The sequence below is a fragment of the Leucopleurus acutus genome (genome assembly GCF_964270905.1).
Source record: "Leucopleurus acutus genome assembly, chromosome: 2".
Lineage (NCBI taxonomy): Eukaryota > Metazoa > Chordata > Mammalia > Artiodactyla > Delphinidae > Leucopleurus > Leucopleurus acutus.
The window spans coordinates 158924115-158947727 of NC_139143.1; the positions used below are offsets into that span (position 1 = coordinate 158924115).

Genomic DNA, 23613 nt, shown 5'->3' on the forward strand with positions numbered 1-23613 from the left:
AGGGTTGTTAGTTACGAACACTATTGATACTAATGCACACGTGTTAACACTGCTGTAGCATTCTCCTTTACTCTTAAGATAAAGTAAAAATTCTTTTTTTGGACTTTGGGATCTTATTTCCCCGACCAAGGACTGAACCCAGCCGGGCTCTCAGCAGTGGGGGAATTCCTTTAATATGGTTTGTTAGCTAGCTTACCTTTCTAGCCTCATTTTCTTGCCACTTCCTCTACCCTCAAACATTTTGTTCCAGGCAAAATGCACTTTTTCACTTCCTGAAACAAGTCATTCTCCACACTTATTCCTCCCCTGCAACTCCAACCTTTTCCCTATCCTCCTCTTCCAGGCCTTCCTTTGCCTGATATTTTCCACTTAGTTTTACCATAACAACTACTTGACTCTCAGCTTAAATAGCTTTCTTTGAGGAAGGCTTTCTCGAGCTTCCTAGACCAAATTAGGTCTCCCTGCTATGTGTTATCTGAGCATCCTAAACCTCCCTTAGTATAACACTTCTCATACTTCATTATAGTTACAAAGTCTTATGTGTCAGGATATTAATTATAAAATTATTTTAGGGACTTCCCTGGTGGCACAGTGGTTAAGTCTCCATGCTCCCAATGCAGGGGGTCCGGGTTTGATCCCTGGTCATGGAACTAGATCCCACATGCATGCTGCAACTAAGAGTTTGCATGCCACAACTAAGAAGCCGGCAAGCTGCAACTAAGGAGCCCGCCTGCTGCAACCAAGACCCAGCGCAACCAAATAAATAAATAAAATATTTTAAAAAATTATTTTATAACAGTAAAAAGTCTAAAAAACATTTTATATAAATTGTGATATATCTATGTAACAAAATGCTATACAACTGCTTAAAATATTATGAAACTATAAATCCATAACAGAAAGGTGGAAAATCACAAAATATTTGGAGATTAAACAAACATACTTCTATCTAAACAATACGTGTGTTAAAGACAAATCTTAAAATTATTTTAAAGTACATGTAGTTTACATGAAAATGAAAACGCAACTTACAAAATTTGTGGGATGTGGCAAAAGCAGTGCTTGGAGAGAAACTTATAGCATTAAATGCAAATATTATAAAAGAAGAAAGATTGAAAATCAATAAGCTAAGCTTCTACTTTAGGAAACTAGAGAAAGAAGACTTATATAACCCTAAATAAAGCAGAAGAAAAGAAATAATAAAGATTAGAGGAGAAATCAATAAAACTGAAAACAGGAAAACAGTAGAGAAAACCCAGAAAACCAAAGCTGGTTCTTTGAAAAACTCAATATAATTGATAAACCTCTAGCCAGGCTAGAGAAGACACAAATCACTAATATCAGAAATGAAAGCAGGATCATCATCATCACTACTGATCCTATGGACATTAAAAGGACAATAGAGGGATAGTATGAACAACTCTATGCCCACAAATTGGATAACAGATAAAATGGACCAATTCCTTGAAAGATGCAACCTACTAAAATGTACACAAGGAGAAATAGATAATCTGAACTGGCCTATATCTATTACAGAAATTGAATCAATACTTAATAGCCTTCTAAAAAATAAAGCACTAGGCCCAGATTCTACCAAACATTTAAGGAAGAAATGATACAAATTCTCTACAATCTCTTCCAGAAAAATTGAAGAAGAGGGGACACTTCCTAACTAATTCTATGAGGCCGGCATACCCTAAGAGCAAAACCAGATAAAGACACAAGAAAGGAAAACTATAGACCAATCTCACCCATAAACAAGTCCAAACTCCATAATGTGGCTAGTTAGGCTCAGCATGACCAAGCCTACCTTACCTTTCCAGCCTCTTTTTTTTTTTTTGCCACTTCCCTTATCCCCAAACATTTTTTTTCTAGCCGAAATGAATATTCCACTTCGCTGAAGAGAAGAAGATTATGATTTTGACAACAGTAACATCGAATATAGAAATAACAACAATAATAACACCTCGGTAGTAGTGGCTTTGTAAAATGTGTCAACTTGGGTAGGAATTCCTTCCATGTATGTTTCTGATTAGAGTGGGCTACAAGAGATCTATTTGCTCAAGATTTGGAGGGTGGAAGTGAAGCAGTTTTACACTTGGAGAGTCAGAACAGGTGCTTCTGCAGCTCATACTGTTGATGCTTATCTGCTGCTCACCGTGGCGTGAGGTGACAGCTGGGTCTGCAACTGCTCCACCTTCCCTCTCATCCTCCTTCATCTTCTCGATCTCCTGGGCCAGGTCTTTGCAGCTCCTTGAAGAGGGGGACCAGCTTCTCCCTACTTTATCAAGGTTGGAGGTAGTGAAACTGACCTGGGTTCCAGGCCAGCCTCTGCGGTTCAGCTTGTGCTCATGGGTTCCGGCTCTCCCTCACTTTATATCCATTTTCACTTCCTGACTGGTTGCCCTGCGGACTTTGAGTTCCAGCATAAGAAACAAAGATGACAGGCTTACAGACTGTGTAACCTGTTCCCACAACTGTATAAGACCAGCTCTCTGTAACAAATCTCTTATTATTGATAAATATATATGACTCCTATTGGTTTTACTTCTTTCTTTGAACCCTGACTGATACAAGTGCTTAGTATGTGCCAGACACTGATACAAGCCAACTGCTATAACTCATCCAATCCACACACTGGTTCTATGAGGTAGGCCTGGACAGGCACAGAGGATAAGAAACTTGCCCAAGGTGATGCAGCTACTAAGTGGCTAATAAGATGTCCATGTTATATTGTTAGGTTAAAAATGCAAATTCCAAAGCAATAGAGTAAAATGATTCAACTTAAAAGAAAATAAAACTAGAATAAAAAATATATGCATAAACATAGAAAAACATATGAGAAATACATAGCAACCACTTAAAGTGGTTATTGCTGAAGGGTAAAATTCTGAAGAACGTATGCTTTTTATTTTATATAGCTCTTCAATATTTGAAATTTTATGATAGGCAGTTATATTATAATTATACTTGCTGGAATTTATCCCAAGGAAATAAACGATATGCATAAAAATTTGTCTAGGAGGTATATATTATGTTATTCCTTCCTATAGCAAGAAACTGGGAAAAACGTAGATGTCCAACAATAAAGGACTGAGTAAATAAATTATGGCATGTTATTAAAATAATGTTCTAGAAGAAGATTTAATGGCAGGTAACAGATTATACTATTTTAAGTGAAAAAAGTAGGTTACAACATAAATATCTAAATTGGGGTTGCTTTCTTCAGGTTACAAAATAATGTGTACTAGATAGTCTCCTTTGTTGTGGAAAATAACTTCCCTCCATATTTCATTTTCCTATACTTAGTTCATATATTTCTTCTACATATTTCTTTTTCTTTTCTTATTAGTTATCCATTTTATACATATTAGTGTATACATGTCAATCCCAATCTCCCAATTCATCACACCACTACTTCCCACCACTTCCCCCCTTGGTCTCCGTGTTTGTTCTCTACATCTGTGTCTCTATTTCTGCCCTGCAAACCGGTCCATCTGTACCATTTTTCTAGGTTCCACATATATGCGTTAATATATGGTATTTGTTTTTCTCTTTCTGACTTACTTCATTCTGTATAACAGTCTCTAGTTCCAACCACGTCTCTACAAATGACCCAATTTCGTTCCTTCTTATGGCTGAGTAATATTGCATTGTATATATGTACCACATCTTTATCCCTTCGTCTGTCGATGGGTATTTAGGGTGCATCCCTGACCTGGCTATTGTAAATAGTGCTGCAATGAACACTGGGGTGAATGTGTCTTTTTGAATTATGTTTTCCTCTGGGTATATGCCCAGTAGTGGGATTGCTGGGTCATATGGTAATTCTATTTTTAGTTTCTTAAGGAACCACCACACTGTTCTCCATAGTGGCTGTATCAATTTACAATCCCACCAACCATGCAAGAAGGTTTTCTTTTCTCCACACCCCCTCCAGCATCTGTTGTCTGTAGATTTTCTGATGATGCCCATTCTAACTGGTGTGAGGTGATACCTCACTGTAGTTTTGATTTGCATTTCTCTAATAATTAGTGATGTTGAGCAGCTTTTCATGTGCTTCTTGGTCATCTGTACGTCTTTTTTGGAGAAATGTCTATTTAGGTCTTCTGCCCATTTTTTTATTGGGTTGTTTGTTTGTTTGTTTTTAACATCTTTATTGGGGTATAATTGCTTTACAATGGTGTGTTAGTTTCTGCTTTATAACAAAGTGAATCAGTTATACATATACATAGTGTTTGTTTTTTTAATATTGAGTTGCATGAGCTGTTTATATATTTTGGAGATTAATCCTTTCTCCGTTGATTAGTTTGCAAATATTTTCTCCCATTCTGAGGGTTGTCTTTTCATCTTGTTTGTAGTTTCTTTTGCTTTGCAAAAGCTTTAAAGCTTCATTAGGTCCCATTTGTTTATTTTTATTTCCCTTTCTTTAGGAGGTAGATCAAAACAGATCTTGCTGTGATTTATGTCAAAGACTGTTCTTCCTATGTTTTCCTCTAAGAGTTTTATAGTGTCTGGTCTTACATTTAAGTCTCCAATCCATTTTGAGTTTATTTCTGTGTATGGTGTTAGGGAGTGTTCTAATTTCATTCTTTTACATGTAACTGTCCAGTTTTCCCAGCACCATTTATTGAAGAGACTGTCTTTTCTCCATTGTATATCCTTGCCTCCTTTGTCATAGGTTACTTGATGATAGGTGTGTGGGTTTTTCTCTGGGATATCTATCCTGTTCCATTGATCTATATTTCTCTTTCTGTGCCAGTACCATACTGTGTTGATTAGTGTAGCTTTACAGTATAGTCTGAAGTCAGGGAGCCTGCTTCCTCCAGCTCTGTTTTTCTTTCTTAAGATTGCTTTGGCTATTCGGGGTCTTTTGTGTTTCCATACAAATTGTGAAATTTTCTGTTCTAGTTCTGTGATAAATGCCATTGATAGTTTGATAGGCATTGCATTGAATCTGTAGATTGCTTTGGGTAGTATAGTCATTTTCACAATGTTGATTCTTCTAATCCAAGAACATGGTATAACTCTCCATCTGTTTGTATCACCTTTTTTGTTTTGTTTTGTTTTTTTGCAGCACACGGGCCTCTCACTGTTGTGGCCTCTCCTGTTGCAGAGCACAGGCTCCGGATGCGCAGGCTCAGCGGCCATGGCTCACAGGCCCAGCATGTGGGATCTTCCCGGACTGTGGCACAAACCCGCATCCCCTGTATCGGCAGGCGGACTCTCAACCACTGCACCATCAGGGAAGCCCTGTATCATCTTTAATTTCTTTCATCAGTGTCTTATAGTTTTTTGCATACAGGTCTTTTGTCTCCTTAGGTAGGTTTATTCCTAGGTATTTTATTCTTTTTGTTGAAATGATAAATGGGATTGTTTCCTTAATTTCTCTTTCAGATTTTTCATCGGTAGTGTATAGGAATGCAACAGATTTCTATGCATTAATTTTGTATCCTGCTACTTTACCAAATTCATTGATTAGCTCTAGTCAATTTTAGTAGTGTCTTTAGGATTCTCTATGTATAGTATCATCTCATCTGCAAACAGTGACAGCTTTACTTCTTCTTTTCCGATTTGGATTCCTTTTATTTCTTGTTCTTCTCTGATTGCTATGGCTAAAATTTCCAAAACTATGTTGAATAACAGAGGTGAGAGTGGGCAACCTTGTCTTCTTCCTGATCTTAGTGGAAATGGTTTCAGTTTTTCACCATTGAGAACGATGTTGGCTGTGGGTTTGTTATATATGGCCTTTATTATGTTGAGGTAAGTTCCCTTTATGCCTACTTTCTGGAGGGTTTTTATCATAAATGGGTGTTGAATTTTGTCAAAAGCTTTTTCTGCATCTATTGAGATGATCATATGGTTTTTCTCCTTCAGTTTGTTAATATGGTTTATCACATTCATTGATTTGCGTATATTGAAGAATCCTTGCATTCCTGGGATAAACCCCACTTGATCATGGTGTACGATACTTTTAATGTGTTGTTGGATTCTCTTTGCTAGGATTTTGTTGAGGATTTTTGCATGTATGTTCACCAGTGATATTGGCCTGTAGTTTTCTTTCTTTGTGACATCTTTGTCTGGTTTAGTTATCCGGGTGATGGTGGCCTCATAGAATGAGTTTGGGAGTGTTCCTCCCTCTGCTATATTTTGGAAGAGTTGGTGAAGGATAGGTGTTAGCTCTTCTCTAAATGCTTGATAGAATTAGCCTGTGAAGCCGTCTGATCCTGTGCATCTGCTGGAAGATATATATATATATTTTTTTTTGCTGGAAGATATTTAATCACAGTCTCAATTTCAATGCTTGTGATTGGTCTGTTTATATTTTCTGTTTCTGCCTGGTTCCATCTCAGAAGGTTATGCTTTTCTAAAAATTTGTCCATTGCTTCCAGGTTGTCCATTTTATTCACATATACTTGCTTGTAGTAATCTCTCATGATTCTGTGTATTTGTGCAGTGTCAGTTGTTACTTCTCCTTTTTCATTACTAATTCTATTGATGTGAGTCTTCTCCCTTTCTTCCTTGATGAGTCTGGTTAAAGGTTTATCAATTTTGTTTATCTTCTCAAAGAACCAATTTTAGTTTTATTGATCTTTGCTATTGTTTCCTTCCTTTCTTTTTCATTTATTTCTGATCTGATCGTTATGACTTCTTTCCTTCTGCTAACTTTGGGTTTTGTTTGTTTTTCTTTCACTATTTCCTTTAGGTGTAAGGTTAGACTGTTTATTTGAGATTTTTCTTGTTTCTTGAGGTAGGCTTGCATTGCTATAAACTTCCCTCTTAGAACTGTTTTTGCTGCATCCCATAGGTTTTGGATCATTGTGTTTTCATCATAATTTGTCTCTAAGTACTTTTTGATTTCCCCTTTGATTTCTTCAGTGACCTCTTGGTTATTAAGCAGTGTATTGTTTAGCCTCCATGTGTTTGTATATTTTATGTTTTTATTTTCCCCTGTAACTGATTTCTAATCTCATAGCATTGTGGTCGGAAAAGATGCTTGATATGATTTCAATTTTCTTAAATTTACCAAGGCTTCATTTGTGACCCAAGATGTGACCTTTCCTGGAGAATGTTCCATGTGCACTTGAGAAGGAAGTGTAATCTGCTGTTTTTGGGTGAAATGTCCTATAAATATCAATTAAATCTATCTGGTCTATTACGTCATTTAATGCTTGTGTTTCCTTATTAATTTTCTGTTTGGATGATCTGTCCATTGGTGTAAGTGAGGTGTTAAAGTTCCCTACTATTATTTTCTTACTGTTGATTTCTTCTTTTATAGCTGTTAGCAGTTTCCTTATGTATTGAGGTGCTCCTATGTTGGGTGCATATATATTTATAATTGCTATATATTCTTCTTGGATTGATCCCTTGATCATTATCTAGTGTCCTCCCTTGTCTCTTGTAACATTCTTTATTTTAAAGTCTATTTTATGTGATATGAGTATTGCTACTCCAGATTTCTTTTGATTTCCATTTGCATGGAATATCTTTTTCCAACCCCTCACTTTCAGTCTGTATGTGTTCCTAGGTCTGAAGTGCATCTCTTGTAGACAGCATATATATGGGTCTTGTTTTTGTACCCATTCAGCGAGCCTGTGTCTTTTGGTTGGAGCATTTAATCCATTCACGTTTAAGGTAATTATTGATATGTATGTTCCTAGTACCATTTTCTTAATTGTTATGGGTTTTTTTTTTTTTTTTGTAGGTCTTTTTCTTCTCTTGTGTTTCCCACTTAGGGAAGTTCCTTTAGCATTTGTTGTAGAGCTGGTTTGGTGGTGCTGAATTCTCTTAGCTTTTGCTTGTTTGCAAAGCTTTTGATTTCTCCCTCGAATCTGAATGAGATCCTTGTCAGGTATAGTAATCTTGGTTGTAGGTTCTTCCCTTTCATCACTTTAAATATATCATGCCACTCCCTTCTGGCTTGTAGAGTTTCCGCTGAGAAATCAGCTATTAACCTTTTGGGAGTTCCCTTGTATGTTATTTGTCGTTTTTCCCTTGTTGCTTCCAATAATTTTTCTTTGTCTTTAATTTTTGTCAATTTGATTACTATGTGTCTTGGCATGTTTCTCCTTGGGTTTATCCTGACTGGGACTCTCTGCACTTCCTGGACTTGGGTGGCTATTTCTTTTCCCATGTTAGGAAACTTTTTGACTATAATCTCTTCAAATATTTTCTCGGGTCCTTTCTCTCTCTCTTCTCCTTCTGGGACCCTTATACTGTGAATGTTGTTGTGTTTAATGTTGTCCCAGAGGTCTCTTAGGCTGTCTTCATTTCTTTGCATTCTTTTTTCTTTATTCTGTTCTGCAGCAGTGAATTCCACCATTCTGTCTTCCTGGTCACTTATCCATTCTTCTGCCTCAGTTATTCTGCTATTGATTCCTTCTAGTGTATTTTTCATTTCAGTTATTGTATTGTTCATCTCTGTTTGTTTAATTCTTCTAGGTGTTTGTTCTTTAATTCTTCTAGGTCTTGGTTACACATTTCTTGCGTCTTCTTGATCTTTGTCTCCATTCTTTTTCCGAGGTCCTGGATCATCTTCACTATCATTATTCTGAATTCTTTTTCTGGAAGGTTGCCTTTCTCCACTTCATTTAGTTGTTTTTCTGGGGTTTCATCTTGTTCCTTCATCTGGTACATAGCCTTCTGCCTTTTCATCTTGTCTATATTTCTGTGAATGTGTTTTTTGTTCCACAGGCTGCAGGACCGTAGTTCTTCTTGCTTCTGCTGTCTGTCCTCTGGTCTCTTCTATGTATTTCTTTTCAGCCAATATTCACAAAAGATGTGTAGAACTGGTGTCACTATTCCTACTTCAAACATTAGAAACCAGGTTTCAGGAAAGTTAAATAGCCTTTTTCCTGTTCAATTCTTTGATTGCATCTTTTGCTTCTTCATAAACTTAACACAATTGTTTTACAATCTAGTCTTCCTAATTCCAATTGGTGAACTTCTTGGGGGTTATAAATCTGATGTTTGTTGTTTCTGCTGACTTTCATTCATGGTAACCAGTTTCCTTGTGTTATTTGGTGATTTTTGTTTGTAAGCTTATATTTGAGTAAAATGAATACATGGGAGTCCTTTAATATCTAAATTGAGGTTGCTTTCCCCCAGAGGTAATTTGGATTTTCTTAGGAAGCAAGGGAGCTGCCTATTGAGGAACACCTTAGCTACTTCAAGATGCCCAGCTCATACCTGAGTCTCTAGTTCAGCTGTCCTACCTTGTGGCAAACTACCTCAGCTTCTCTTGAACCTGGGGCTGATAGTGTTATCTGCCTCTTGACTCTAAGGTTGTTTACTATTCATTATTTTTGTTTTGTCTCATTGTATGCTTGCCCTAGAGCTTTCTCTTGCTTTGTGAGCAGTGGTTTCAAAGGTATACTTATTGTAGTTTATTCAGGATCTAGTTGTATTAAAACAGGAGGAGGGTGTCATCCTGGAAGAAGTGGCAGTGAGACAAGTATTTCTCTATCATACCTAACTGAGTGAATTCATTATTCATTCAAACATTCATTTATTCACAACATATTTGCTGAGCACTGACTGAGTGCCAGGCTCTATGCTAGAGCTTTCAACTAGAGCTGAAAGTAAGTTTCTGAGCTTAACAGTTTATGTGAATATCTATATATCTTTTCAGTAGTTAGAACCATATTTTTCTTAAGACATACGTGAATCATTCTTAGTGCCATAGAAGTAAGAAGCATCAGTTACTGAAGTTTAGGATATACAAGAAGATCATTTAAGTAAGAATCCTAATAATAATCAAAATACTTTTAGAAAAAACATGACAGCCCCTACCCAGTAGCAGCTTATTATTGATTAAGATGCCTGTAAAGTACTTGGATCTTCTTTGAAGAAAATCAGCTGATAAATACAAAACACCAACCACATTCTAGTGTGCATTTTGTGCCAATCATGTTAGAGTTAGAAAAGCAAATCCCAGGGTATCATATTTCATAGGCAATCCATTCATTCAAGAAGATTTACTGGTACACCAAGTGTGTTCCAGAACAAGAAATAATCCCTGACCTTGAGAATTCCACACTCTAGTATGAAAGACAAGCAAGAAAATAAACAATTAGAATGCAGTGTGCTATGTATATATCAATATATGAAGTTTTATGACTGAGTTTACTTCAGTGGGGACAAAGAGGAAACGCAGTGGTCAACTGATGCTGCTCATAAACTCAGCCCATGGAAAAATGACGTCTTTGCTCCTCTTACCTCTTCTGTTGTTCTTCCTGATATTGTTGCTTTATTTTAGCTTCATTTTCTATTGCTTCTTTTATCCTTTCCTCTAATTGCTTCCTCCCCAAAATACAAGTGTCTGTGAGACAGACTTTGTGAGCATGTTCTAATTTCTGCTGCAGATCCAAAATCTGAAATGAAAAGAGTTTACACATAAAACTTTTAGTGTGACCTATTTTCCAATTAGGGAAATACCATATAAATCATAAGTAGTAGTGCTAACATAAAAATCTCAGCTAAAGAGTGTGACTAGATTTATTTTAATTTTAGAATTAAATTACTTAATTTTTGCAATATGTAATACATTCATATAATTTAGTGTACGTGGGTAAACTAAGCTAGAGTGACAAGTCCCTTTCCCATCCTTATCCTGTCTTCCTTCCAGTTTTCCTCCACCAAATAGGTCATCACTGGTATTAATTTCTTATGTACTCTTCCAGAGATTTATTTATGCATATTTAAATAAATACTATTCTCCCTCATACAAAAAAATTTTTTTTTTTGTGGTACGCGGGCCTCTCACTGTTGTGGCCTCTCCTGCTACAGAGCACAGGCTCCGGACGCGCAGGCCCAGTGGTCATGGCTCACGGGCACAGCCGCTCCGTGGCATGTGGGATCTTCCCGGACCGGGGCACGAACCCGTGTCCCCTGCATCAGCAGGCGGACTCTCAACCACTGCGCCACCAGGGAAGCCCCATACAAACATTTTTTACACACATGATGGTATATTACATATACTTATGCACCTTGCTTTTTTTATAGCAGTACACTTGGTGATTTTTCCATATTATATATAATATATAGAATTGTCTTCTCTTTTACAGCTGCATATCATTCCACTGTAAGGATATACCATAATATGTTTAACTAGCCCCCTACTGATGGACATTTAGGTTGATTCCAATCTTTTACTATTACAAACAATACTATTACAAACAATGTTTTTAGAATAACTTATGAGATGTGTATTTTGCTAGGGCAAAGGTTATTATTATTTGTTTGTTTGTTTAACAGATAACGCCAAACTGTCTCCATAGGTTTTAGACCAATTTACACCTCTAACAGCAACATGTGAGAGTGTCTAGTTTCTCCATGGTGTGGCTAAATTCACGAATAAGTATCTCAGAACAAAATAGAAGTCTCTTACAAACCAAGTACCTATTGGCATATTGCCTAGCACCAGTAGTGCATTCTTTTTACTTTTTAAAAAATATTTATTTATTTGGCTGCATCGGGTCTTAGTTGGCAGCACTCGGGATCTTGGTTGAGGCATGCAGGACATTTTGTTGTGGCTCTCGGGCTTCTCTCTAGTTGTGGTGTGTGAGTTTTCTCTACTTGTGGCATGTGGGCTCCAGGGCGCATGGGCTCTGTAGTTGTGGCATGCGGGCTCCAGAGTGCGTGGGCTCTGTAGTTTGTGGCATGCAGGCTCTCTAGTTGAGGCGTGTGAGCTCAGTAGTTGTGGCATGTGGGCTTAGCTGCCTCACGGCATGTGAGATCTTAGTTCCCCGACCAGGGGTTGAACCTGCATCCCCTGCATTGGAAGGCGGATTCTTTAGCACTGGACTACCAGGGAAGTTCCAGTAGTGCATTCTTTAATGCTCTGGTAGAACTAAAAATAAGATTTATGAATTTGAAAAAGAGATATATGATTTTATTTTAGAATTTACATGTTAGACTAAAAGTGTCGTTAAAATTTTCTTATTAGATCTCCTTTTAATTTGTTTACATATTTTTTATAAACCCTTATGTCACCTAAAATTGTGACTACTATGTAGTAGGTGCTTAGTAAATATTTGGCAGTTGTATAGTTCTCAGCGGAATTGCTGTTCTCCCTCTATTGTATTCCTGATGCAACAACAAATCCTTTACAATGGTCTGGCACCATGTTCCCCACAGACGTTCAGTGGATGCCAGTGAATGGCAGTCCTCTTCTAAGAGAAGTGCTTTCTGCATTAGCCCTAGGTCTCTGCAGGGCCCACTCACCATAGGAGAGTTGAAGATGTAGAATGATTCACAGGCAATGGCAGTGGGCAGCCAGTTAGCTGAGGCCAGCTCAAGTTCCTCTGAGCTGCCCCATTTATTTCTGCCTAGGGCAAATGCTTCCTTAAAGATAGCCAATCTTAATTCCATTGGCTTCTCTGTCAAGGGCAAATGACAAACTTTTGAACCCACCACCCAATTTGAGAAACAGAACATTTCCAGTATGTTTGAAGTCTACTCTGTGACCCTCTTTGATCACTCCCCTTCCCTCCTCACCTGAGAAAACCAATATCTTGAATTTTGTGTTAATAATTTTCTTGCTTTTTCTTTTAATAATATGTATTTCTGTATGACTCAGTTGTTATTTTGTACTATTTTGACCATCATATTAATGGAATCATACTGTGTTTTTGGTGATTTGGTATTTATTCAATATTGTATTAACTACAGCAAGTACCTATAGTTCATTCGTTTTCACTGTTTTATGCTACTGTGTAAATATGCAGTTTACCTCTTCCATCTCAAGTCAGTGAACATTTGGAACAGTTACTATGAAAATGACTGTATTCCCGTATACTGATATATACGCTCAGTAGAGTAGTTTCCCTAGTTTTTATGCCTAGTAGAAGTGTTGGGTTGTGCGGTATATACATCTTTAACTTAACTAGATCTAATGCCAAATTGATTTCTGAAGTGTTTATACTAGTTTACTCTTCCAGCTGCAGTCAGAATATGCATTCCTGTTGCATAAAATCCAGTAACAATATTTAGTATGTCTAAATTTAAAAATTTTACTAATCTTTATCAATTTTACCAATTACTTTTTTTAAAGTAATAACATACATATGATAAAGTACACGTATCTTACATACTCAGTGAAGTTTTACTTATATAACCACCTCTTCCAGACCAAGATAAAGAATACTTCCAGCACCACAGAAGATTCCCTCATGTCCCTTCCATACCCCTTATAAAGACATTATTCTATCACCACGGCTTAGTTTTGTCTATTCTTGAACCTCATATAAGGAAAATTACATAGTATGAACTCTTTTGTGCTGGCTTCTTTAGCTCAACATTGGGTTTTTGAGTTTAAGCCATATTGCTATCATCTAATTTTGATGTTTGTTTTATATTTATGTGGTTTGATGAAATATTTTTTATGTAAGATTTGACTCTCAAACCCACAGATCAAAACGTGCAAGTGTGACATACTACTGCCACCTGGTGTCAGGCAGTCTAAAATGCAGGGGCGATATTTCAAAATGGTTCATTTCACAACACTCATCCCTCCAAAAGTTACAAAATAAAAATCAAATAATTGGGCAATCCAAATGAGAGGAGAATAAGTCCTTTAAAATTTGACTTAATAATATAAAGTATAAATAATATACTTTATAAATAGTATAAAGTCCTTTGGTCTCAATTCTTTAAGTTCATGTTATAGCTTTAATGAAATTTACCTTTTTGAGTTCATGTAGTCTTCAAAAACACAAGACTTACTGGAACCATAGGAACAGGTGACGTCAAAAGAGGAAAGCAGGGGAGAGTGAAAAAACCCCTAGAATTCTATCAGGTTTGCACTGTATCTATTTTTTAAAATCCTTAGGGAAACAGGATTTCAGTAGTAGTATCCAGTGCATGTTATTTATTAAGTGTGAGTATAATTACCTTTTCCTCTGCATCAGCAACTCTAGATTTCTCCTGAGCCAGCTTTTCCTGTAGGTTGTTCTGTGATTTAATGCTCTGAGCCTGTTTAAGTACTTCCAGCTCCAGTTCCTTGATTTTCTGCTGACAGTGCTTCCACTCAGCCGTGAGTGAAGAGCACATCTTTGCGCTGTCTAATAACTTCTGCTGGGCCTGCTTGAGTTCAATTTTGATCTAGAGGTGGGGAATAAATAAAAGTGACGAAAATAAGCATGGAATGAATGTGAATGTGAGCTAGAATAAGCAGCTTTCAAGAAAGTGTAGTCCCCCAAGAGCTGACAAATACCAATGTCATGTGGCTGATTACCTCTCTGGAGCTGCTCTGTGTTAGTAGGGTTTGCCAAAGTCTATCCAGCCAGACGGCAGCTGGACAAAGGAATTTACTTAAGGGTTTCTACGCATGCATGGTCTCAAGAGTTTCCATCATTTTTTTTTTCCAGTCTACTCCAAGCCAGCTTTCATTCCCACTATTTCAGTAGTGCCAAGAGCACTACTGACCTTCCCTGGCCAGAATTTAAGTCCAGTGGACAACTGACCTGTTAGTAGCAGTTACTCCGTCCATCTCAGAAAGTTCTCCTCTCTTGGAGTCTGTGATACCCACCTCTCCTAGTTTTCACTTACCTCTGCTGTTGCTTCTTGGTTTATTTTGTAGACTATTCTAGTGCACTCAACTTCTAAACATTATTGGACTATTCTAGGCCTTCCTAGAGAGTGAATCATTCTCTCTCTAGGTTCATTCTCATGATTTAAAAATACCACTTTTATGCCAATACATGCCAAAATGGAACTCCTTGATTCTGCTGCTATCTCCAAAAGCGTTCTTCTCTCAGTCTTTCTGATTTCAGTAAAGGAGGCCAACATCCAACCTTTTGTTCAGGCCAGTGACCTGAGAGCCAGCCTTGAGCCTTCCTTTGCCAATAGTGAGCCTATTCAGCACATGCTGTCACTCTACCTCTACAACACATCTTGCATCAATCCATTTTCGTCATTTCTGTCACCACCCTTGCTAGGTCATCATCATCTCTATCCTGGGCCATAGCAGTAGTACTGGTCATGCTACTTCCATTTTTACTCCCTTCTAATCTGTTCTCCACACTGCAGCCAAAGTGTTCTTTTAAAAACATAAATTGAACTACTTGACCCCCGTTCCTGCTTAAATTTTTCAGTGGCTTCCGCAACACTCTGAGAACATATCCCACCAGCTTGCCTGGCCTTGAATGATGTGGCCTTTGCCAGATTAAAATCACCCCGTTAATCCCCCTTCTTCCACTGATCTCCTGTCCCACTGGTTTCTATTTGGGTTTTATAATGAATAGAAGAAGAAACAAAGAAAGTAAAGAAGAAACTGAGTGTTGGAATATTTGGTGCATTGGATTGGTTCAGGATTATGAAACTTAAACTTATTATAAATAGAAAGGGCATATAGGTTTCATAATATATTATCCACCTACGCCATAGGCCAAGAAAGCTAAAGGCCTCTGAGATCTACGATCATTGGTCTTAGAGACAATGCTCAGCATTTTGGTAACGCTGGTAATGATGAAATAAGATGACAACACTGGAGCAAACAGTGTTCTGGCCAACGACATGTGCATCTAGGGTGGCTTCTTAAGCTTCAGATTGGGACATTTAAGCACCAGGAAGAGCATTCAGTACAGTGTCTCAGTATTGGTGGTGGCAGAATCGCTCTCAGCCTGAAGCTCTGCAAGCCTACAGCATTCTTCTTGATACACCCAATGCGGAAACAGGCAATATGGCCATAAATCACAGAAATAATAAATAAATTATGGCATTTCCTTACAGTGGAATACTCTACTGCAAAGAAAATGAATGAACAATGGCTATACACCACAACATGGATGAATCTTCCAAACAAAGTAGATCATCAGAAGACAGATACAAGGTGTGTATACTGATTGATTATATTTATAAAATATTCAAAAGCAGGCAAAACTGAACCATGCTGTGTGGAATTCATACACAGATGGTAAAACTATAAAGTAAAGCAAGAGAGTAATTACTTAAATTAGTGGTTCCTGCTAAGATGGAAGGAAATGGGATTATGGTGGGAAAGAGGTATGCAGGGGCTGCTGGTATGCAGGCAATGTGCTATTTCTTGTCCCGGGTGGTGGTTACATGGGTAGTCACTTTGCAACAATTCATTAAACTGTATGTATATGTTTTGTGTACTTCCTGAGTGCTATATTTCACAATAAAAACGTTTAAAAGCAACAAATAAGTATTCTGGTTTCTTAACCAGTCTTACAAGTACGCCTAACATTAGCCAGAGACCCAGAGTTCGATTATCTCTGAGTGGATTTTAAAAAGTAATCTCTAAGTTGGCAAAGCTGAGGTTCGAAAATGACCCCAAATTGAGGAAAGGGATAATACGGAAAGATAACTCTACACAGGAAAGACAAAAACAGACCTGGGTTTAAATTCTGACTCCACAATTTGTTAGCTTTGCCACTTGAACAGTTTTTTATATATGTATATATATTTATTTATTTTCTTTATTTTTTTAGTATTTTGGCTGTGTCGGGTCTTAGTTGCAGCATGCAGGATCTTTGTTGAGGTACGCGGGATCTTTCATTGCGGCGCATGGGCTTCTCTGTAGTAGTGGCGTGCGGGTTTTCTCTCTCTAGCTGTGGTGCACAGGCACCGGAGTGCGTGGGCTCTGTAATTTGCGGCACACGGGTTCTCTTGTTGAGGTGCGCGAGCTCAGCAGTTGTGGTGTGCGGGCTTTAGTTGTCCTGCGGCGTGTGGGATCTTAGTTCCCCGATCTGGGATCAAACCCGCGTCCCCTGCATTGGAAGGCAGATTCTTTACCACTAGAACCACCAGGGAAGTCCCCTGAACAGTTTTCTCATCTATAAAATGTTTACCTTTCAGGGTTGGGAGGTTTCTAAGAGATAACGTGGACAAACTGTCACTACAAGGTAGTTGGCTATTGCATATGACTGCGTAAATGCCTGGCCCAAGGGACCAGCCAAAAGAATGATGTCTCATTACTGAAATGGTAAATAATTTACCCCACCATGAAGGAGATTTAAAACAGAAAATATCTTCTCTTTTTTATCAAGCTCTCATTTATCCATCCCTGAAGGACTCATTCATTAACCAACAAATATTTATAGGGTGCCAACCATATATAAGATGTCACGATCTGTTGTTATTGTCATTGTGCCTTGACAGAGACGTAGTATTGCTTGAGTACGCTCACAGTGGACAGTTAAAATGGTCTAAGAAAGGTGTTTGAAGGGAAAGGTAAAAGGTTGTCTTGAAATGTGAGAAAGATTTGGGATTTAATTTAAAATTACAAAGGCTTGGGGCTTCCCTAGTGGCGCAGTAGTTAAGAATCCACCTGCTAATGCAGGGGACACGGGTTCGAGCCCTGGTCCGGGAAGATCCCACATGCTGCGGAGCAACTAAGCCCGTGCGCCACAAGTACTGAGCCTGTGCTCTAGAGCCCGCGAGCCACAACTACTGAGCCTGTGAGCCACAACTATGGAAGCCTGCACGCCTAGAGCCCGTGTTCTGCAACAAGAGAAGCCACCGCAATGAGAAGCCTGCGCACCGCAATGAAGAGTAGCCCCCCACTCACTGCAACTAGAGAAAGCCTGCGCACAGCAACGAAGACCCAACACAGCCAAAAATAAATAAAATAAATAAATTTATTTAAAAAATTACAAAGGCTTGAGGGAATACGATCAAATTCGAAAAACCATGAAGGGTGAGGATAGGGAAGAAGTTTATCCAAATAATCCTAGAACTCCCAAAAGGGCTTCCTTTGAAGTTTGAAATAAATGACTATTTGTTTTCCTCCATATCTCCCCTACTAGACTGTGAGCTCCTTAAAAGTAGGGACCTTTCTTAATCCATTTTTATGTCGCTTTTTGAATAAGGTCATTGATCCTGCTACACTAGGGGTGGCAAACCTTTTGTATAAAGGGCCAGAGAGTAATATTTTAGCCTTTGTGGGCCATATGGTCTCTGTCAGAACTACTCATATCTACTTTGGTAGTGCAAAAGCAGCCGTCAATAATATGTCAACAAACAGGTATGGCTGTGTGCCAATAAAACTTTATTTACAAAAATGGAAGGCAGGCAGGATTTGACCCATAGGTCAAAGTTTGCCGACCCCTGCAATAGGGGATAAGAACTGTGTCTGTTTTGCATATCATTAAACCCTCAGTATTGACAAGATGGCCTGCCTTGTGTAGGACTGATGCTCAATAAATATTTGTTGAATGTTGAATTCTAGAATCTTAGATAGGGGCTTATATTAGGTTCCTAGTATATGTTTACAGAAGTGAACCACAATCAAAAGAAAGTTCTATTTTACATGGTGGTTCAGTTTGAACATTTTTGTGGTTCATAAAACTTACTCTTTTTTTTGGCTGCACTGTGTGGCATGCGGGATCTTAGTTCCCCGACCAGGGATTGAACCCATGCCCCCTGCAGTGGAAGCATGAAGTCTTAACCACTGGACCGCCAGGGAAGTCCCCTGTGTTTCATAAAATTTAGATGAATCTGTGGATGGCAGTTCTATATAGATTATTTTAAAACAAGCATGTTTGGGGGATGTTCCCCCAAATTTCTGATGCACTCATGTCAGGAAGAACAACTTTGCTCTCTCATGATTTGTACTTTGGTGCAGTTGATATTTGATTGAACCAATAATAATGCATCTATTAGAGACAAATACATCCAGAGATAGAACTAGGGCAGTACCACCAGTGATTTAGTTCAGGTCATCGAAATTTACTAAGTGCTAAAAGGTCTAGGTAATGATTTCAAAAGACTGCGTAACTTAAACCTTTTCATATTTACAGGTTGACAGCACACACAGCCTTTCAGCAGCAGAGAAACCATTGAGCTGTGTACCTACTCGGTAGGGAGAAGTTAAAGGAGGGAGTTACCAGATAGCTCACACTGTCTACCCATCTGGGGACTCTGTCGTGAATTATCAAGTTGAGGAATTCTGATTCCTTTATTCCCAGGGTAAATTGAGCAATCAGACTCTTAAATGAAGGATACGCCCACTGGAGTTACCTTAATGCTTTCTTCCTGAAGTAAGCTGTTATGCTGCTTTAAGTCCAAGTTCTTTCCGCGCTCATATCGAAGCTCCTTTTCTGCTGAGTTGCATAGAATCTGGAGCCGGTGCAAATTCTGGCGAAGTTGCTGTAGCTCCTCTTGCTGCTGGTATTTCCGTTTTTCTCCAGATGATGGATACTAAAGCAAACGTTTTACAAGGGGAGCATGGATAATTTGAAAGAATGTTGGTAAAACATGGGTTCCAGCTGTCAGAATGTGATTATTCACATGTAAATGCTTTTGGAGTTAGCTTAACTACAGCCAATTACTCTTTTACATGTATGGCTAGTTGTACATGTTCATACAGTTTAACTCCTGTTATATTAGAGTGAAAATATTGAAGAAGTTATGCGAACAAAAGTAATTAAGCATAGAAAATTAACTTTCTTATTTTTCATATTAATGAAGTGGAATAGAAGCGTGGGTAGTTTTAGAGCAAAACGTGCTTTAAATAGGGAGTTCAAAGAGTCAACATATTAAGATGCAGTGTGTGAACGTGTATGTGGGTTGCATGTGCACACGCGCGCATAATGTCTGTTGGCAAAAGGGAAGAGAACATTTAGCGAGAGATACTAAATTACCAGGTTTCCTCATCACTTTCCTTTCACTCCCCAATGATTCTCCTTCGGTTACTCCTCAACAACACACTCTCCTGCCAGGTCTCTCTGGCACAATGAAACTCCCATGACCAAAGGAGGAGTCATTTAGATTTTCTGAAAGGTAGGCACACACAGCCATGCTGAGTAGACAAAGAATTCAACCTTCTCCAGTTCAACAGATAAGATACTGTCTGTTTCCCGAGTCCTGGTCCAGTGTGCTTCCTGTTCATGACGTTCTGAAAAGCCCATGTCATTATTCTAGTTTATCTTGCTTATAACCGAGTTGCCACACTGAATTCCCCAAGTCCTGTTAGCCCTTCAGTTCCTGTCTTGGTTTAGCCAGAAAGGCAATCTAGATCCAATTTGCTTGTCTTAAGAGCTGCAAGTATCTAAGATCCCTGGTTAGCTCGCTATGGGTAAATGCACGGTTCACCTACACATGTTCAAGTGATATTTATTCATTATTACAGAAGAATACCTAATTGACACATTCTGATTTTACCCAATAGTCTTGAAAGTTTGGTTTAATGTAAATGTATTCCCAAGACTCAGATCTATTTTGGGCGGGGGGGCCGTTACATCTAAGTTTTGGAGACTGCAAGCCTAAGGGCAAATCACAGATAAATTCACCAAGATAATCTAAGACAGACACCCTGGGAGGGCTTTTGGGAGCCAGCTTGCCAGCCTTCCTTAGAAAATTAGCTTGACGTGAGGACCATATGCTTTCTTTGAGCTTCTCAGCAAGTGGAAGCAGATGACAAAACTGTTAAAGGGTCAGGCTGTAAAGGAGACAGACCAGGTTCCACCACAAAGTGCCATTCTAGGCCAATTATTTAACCTCTCTAAAGCCTCAGTTTCTTCATCTATAAAGTGGCAACAATAATATTTCTGCCTCATTGTATTGCTTAATATACACAGAGTATTAAGTATAGTGCCTAGAGCATAGTAAAAAAATGTGAAACTACATTTTCAACCTATAAAATTAAGATAATTAATGGTGGTTCAAATATGTTTCAAGAATAGTGGGAAAATAATATCTAGAACTCAGCTACTGCAACCTCACCAGGAATACTGTTGAACAGCAGAAATTAAGCCCCCAAAGGCCATCAGCAGCCACAAATGATGTCACAAAACACATATGAACAATATAGCTCACATAGTTACTCATAATAGAGGCTCTCACAGTTTTTTCCCTACATATTTGCCATTTATGAGCATTCTTTAAAATTTGGTGTCTGGGATCAGCCTATAGTTACCTAAATTTGCACATTATGAGATTAATAAGATACAGTACACATGGAAAGCAGCAAAGTATTAGCACCATAAGCTGACAACAGGGGTGAAGACTAAAAACTACACACACACAAGAACTAAAAAGTAGAACAATCTATAGCTATCAGAAGGTCAAAGAACCCTATACACAGAAAGAGGTTCTGAAATTATCACTGCACAGCACACTGCAGACAAAAATCTGTCTAAAATGTATTTTCTTCCTTGCTTGCTTAAACAAGTAAATGAAATAGTGTGTGTGAGTGTTTTGGGAAATGTGAATCCAAATAACACAAATATGTTATTTTTTCCCATGCGGCCCATGTCTACCTCATTTACTGCTGTATGTACCTTAACACAGGGCCTGGCACATCATAGATACACAATTAATGGGAATTCCCTGGCGGTCCAGTGGTTAGGACTCCATGCTACCACTGCAGGGGGCATGGGTTCGATCCCTGGTCAAGGGACTAAGATCCCTGGTTGGGGAACTAAGATCTCGCATGCTGTGTGGCATGGCCAAAAAAAAAAAAAAAAAAAAATTGATACTCAATTAATAATTAATACTGGTTGCATAAATGAATAAGAATAACACACTTCTTTCAATAATTCAAAGTCATTATTATGGAAAAATCACTGGCTATGTGGTATATACATTTATTCTTTCACAAAATGGCTATTTTCCCAGATTTCCCAGAGAGTTTTTATATATTTAATAGTTTTTCACCTCCCCCCAAGTACTGAGAAATGATTCTTCAAATAATGGGAAAGGGTAAATTAGAGAAAATTAATAAATTAACCAGGGTGTGACTTCTTATGCTATAAATTTCATTATTCTAAAAGTTCACTGATTATTTGAAGCTCATAAGCAAAGATTTTATCATCTTTGTGACCACAGTGTTCAGCCTCTGCCCAAGCCTCCTACACTGGCCCACTGCCCAATAAAGGGATTGTCTGGGATATGTAACATCAACCTCTTTTTGAATATGTGATGTCATACTTCCTTTTGGTCTTCTGAACAAATCCAGTGACTTCCTTCTCATTCCAATGTATCTGAATCTCCTGTCAGGTATATATTTTCCTTGTTTATTATGACTTGCCTAGTTTTCACTCTATCCAAACCTCTTTTCAAATATATTTTGACTTCTTTTACTAATAGTCTTCCTTGTTTTCTAAATGTACACTTGAATCACTTCTCAAATGTCTATTATCAGTCTTCTGCATGTGGTTTACATATGAGTACAAAGCCTCCCTCTGTGGATCTCAAAATAATTCCTAGAAAGGTGTGTGTAGGGAAATCTTAATTTGTACAAGAGGGAACCAACAAAATTGAGGTAAAGGAACTGAGGTGTAGTCACTCCTTTTATTTCCTGCAGGCACATTTCTAGTAAATAGCAATAGCCATATTGAAAACAATTCCAAGTCTGTGGCCTTTTCCCCCCACAAACAATGTATTTTGTATATTGAGGCTATAGGTACCAGGAACAGAAAATGTGGCACAAATCCTGCCATTCTCTGTCCCACCTGCCCAGGGCAGACAATCAATCAGCATTCCTTCCTGCTGAGCCGAGAAGAAGCCTAGGAACACTTCATAATAAAATGTATCAACTGATGGGCTTAGCTGAGATTTTGGTTGCTACTTTATTAACATTCGGGCCATGGTTATGATATTGCTCAACAAATATACGTTAATAGTGATATAAAAATTAAGCCTCTAACCACAGCTGATCAGAGGAAATGGAGCCAGTCAGACCACGTGTTTATATAACACCTACCTGGACGCTACTGTCATCTGAGCTATCCCCAGAGCTCTGAGACTGAAGGAGGCTCTGATTCATACAGCTCAGCCCTTCTCTGAGCCTCACGACTTCCTCAGGCTTCAAGGTCAACTGCTGTTCTTCACCTTTCATATCTTGTTTCTGCTGTGAGTCCTCCTCCTTCTGTCCCTCTCTTGGAAAAGTGCCCTCCTTTACTGCCTCCTCTGGAATTTCCTTCTGCTTACTTTCTCCTAATTCAGGACTTAGCACAAATATAATAACAAAAGACTATCAAAATGCTCATTATACTAGCAGAATATGGAGGGAAAATATCTACCAGTAAAGAAAGTGCTGTGAGCAAGATTTTCAACTTGAATTCTATAGCAGAGCAGTTATCTTATGCTTGGAAATAAACTTTAAAAACAAATGAGTCATATCGTTTTTACTCATATTCAGGGAAATGACCCATCATAGATTTTTGTCTACAGGTACAGACAAACAACCAGTTTAAGTGAGTTTTTCACTTTTTCAACTTTTAGTATGGCATTGGGCAGATGCAGCTTATAAAGATTTTTTAAAAATCACTCAATAAGCACCAGGCACTTTGGCAGGCACTAGGGCTACAATAGGACATAATCCCTGTCCCTAAGGAGCTTACAATTTAGTGAAAAATAAGAATAAGTTAACAAGTGATTATATTAAGTTAGTAGTAAGTAATCTGAGGCCTGATGGATGAGTACGCACAAGCTAGGCAAATGTAAAGGTAGGGATGTGTGCATACTTGCTTGTGTGTGTATATGTTGGAGGATGGGTTGTTGGATGACTTAATAAATAAGATAGGTAAAAGCCCAGAGGCAAAAGAGAGAGTGTGCTTTAGAAACGTCATTTGTAATCTGTGTGGCAGGGAAACCAGTTGAGAGATTGTTGTGATCTGCATACTAAACAACAGTGACTAGAATAGG

The 23613-nt window shown here is 38.3% G+C and overlaps 1 protein-coding gene across 1 annotated transcript in view; it reads right to left on the reverse strand.

The window, feature by feature from the left end:
* Positions 1-23613, reverse strand: part of CCDC30 (coiled-coil domain containing 30) — a gene marked incomplete at its 3' end in the record, with an annotated part of 171630 nt that overhangs the window by 35769 nt on the left and 112248 nt on the right. Inside the window, exons 11-13 of the mRNA XM_082833927.1 lie at positions 18985-19164; positions 13894-14103; positions 10219-10373 (exon numbers count right to left, since the gene is read on the reverse strand). Of these exons, the coding sequence (XP_082690053.1) occupies positions 10219-10373; positions 13894-14103; positions 18985-19164 (545 nt within the window). The remainder of the gene's footprint in view (positions 1-10218; positions 10374-13893; positions 14104-18984; positions 19165-23613) is intronic.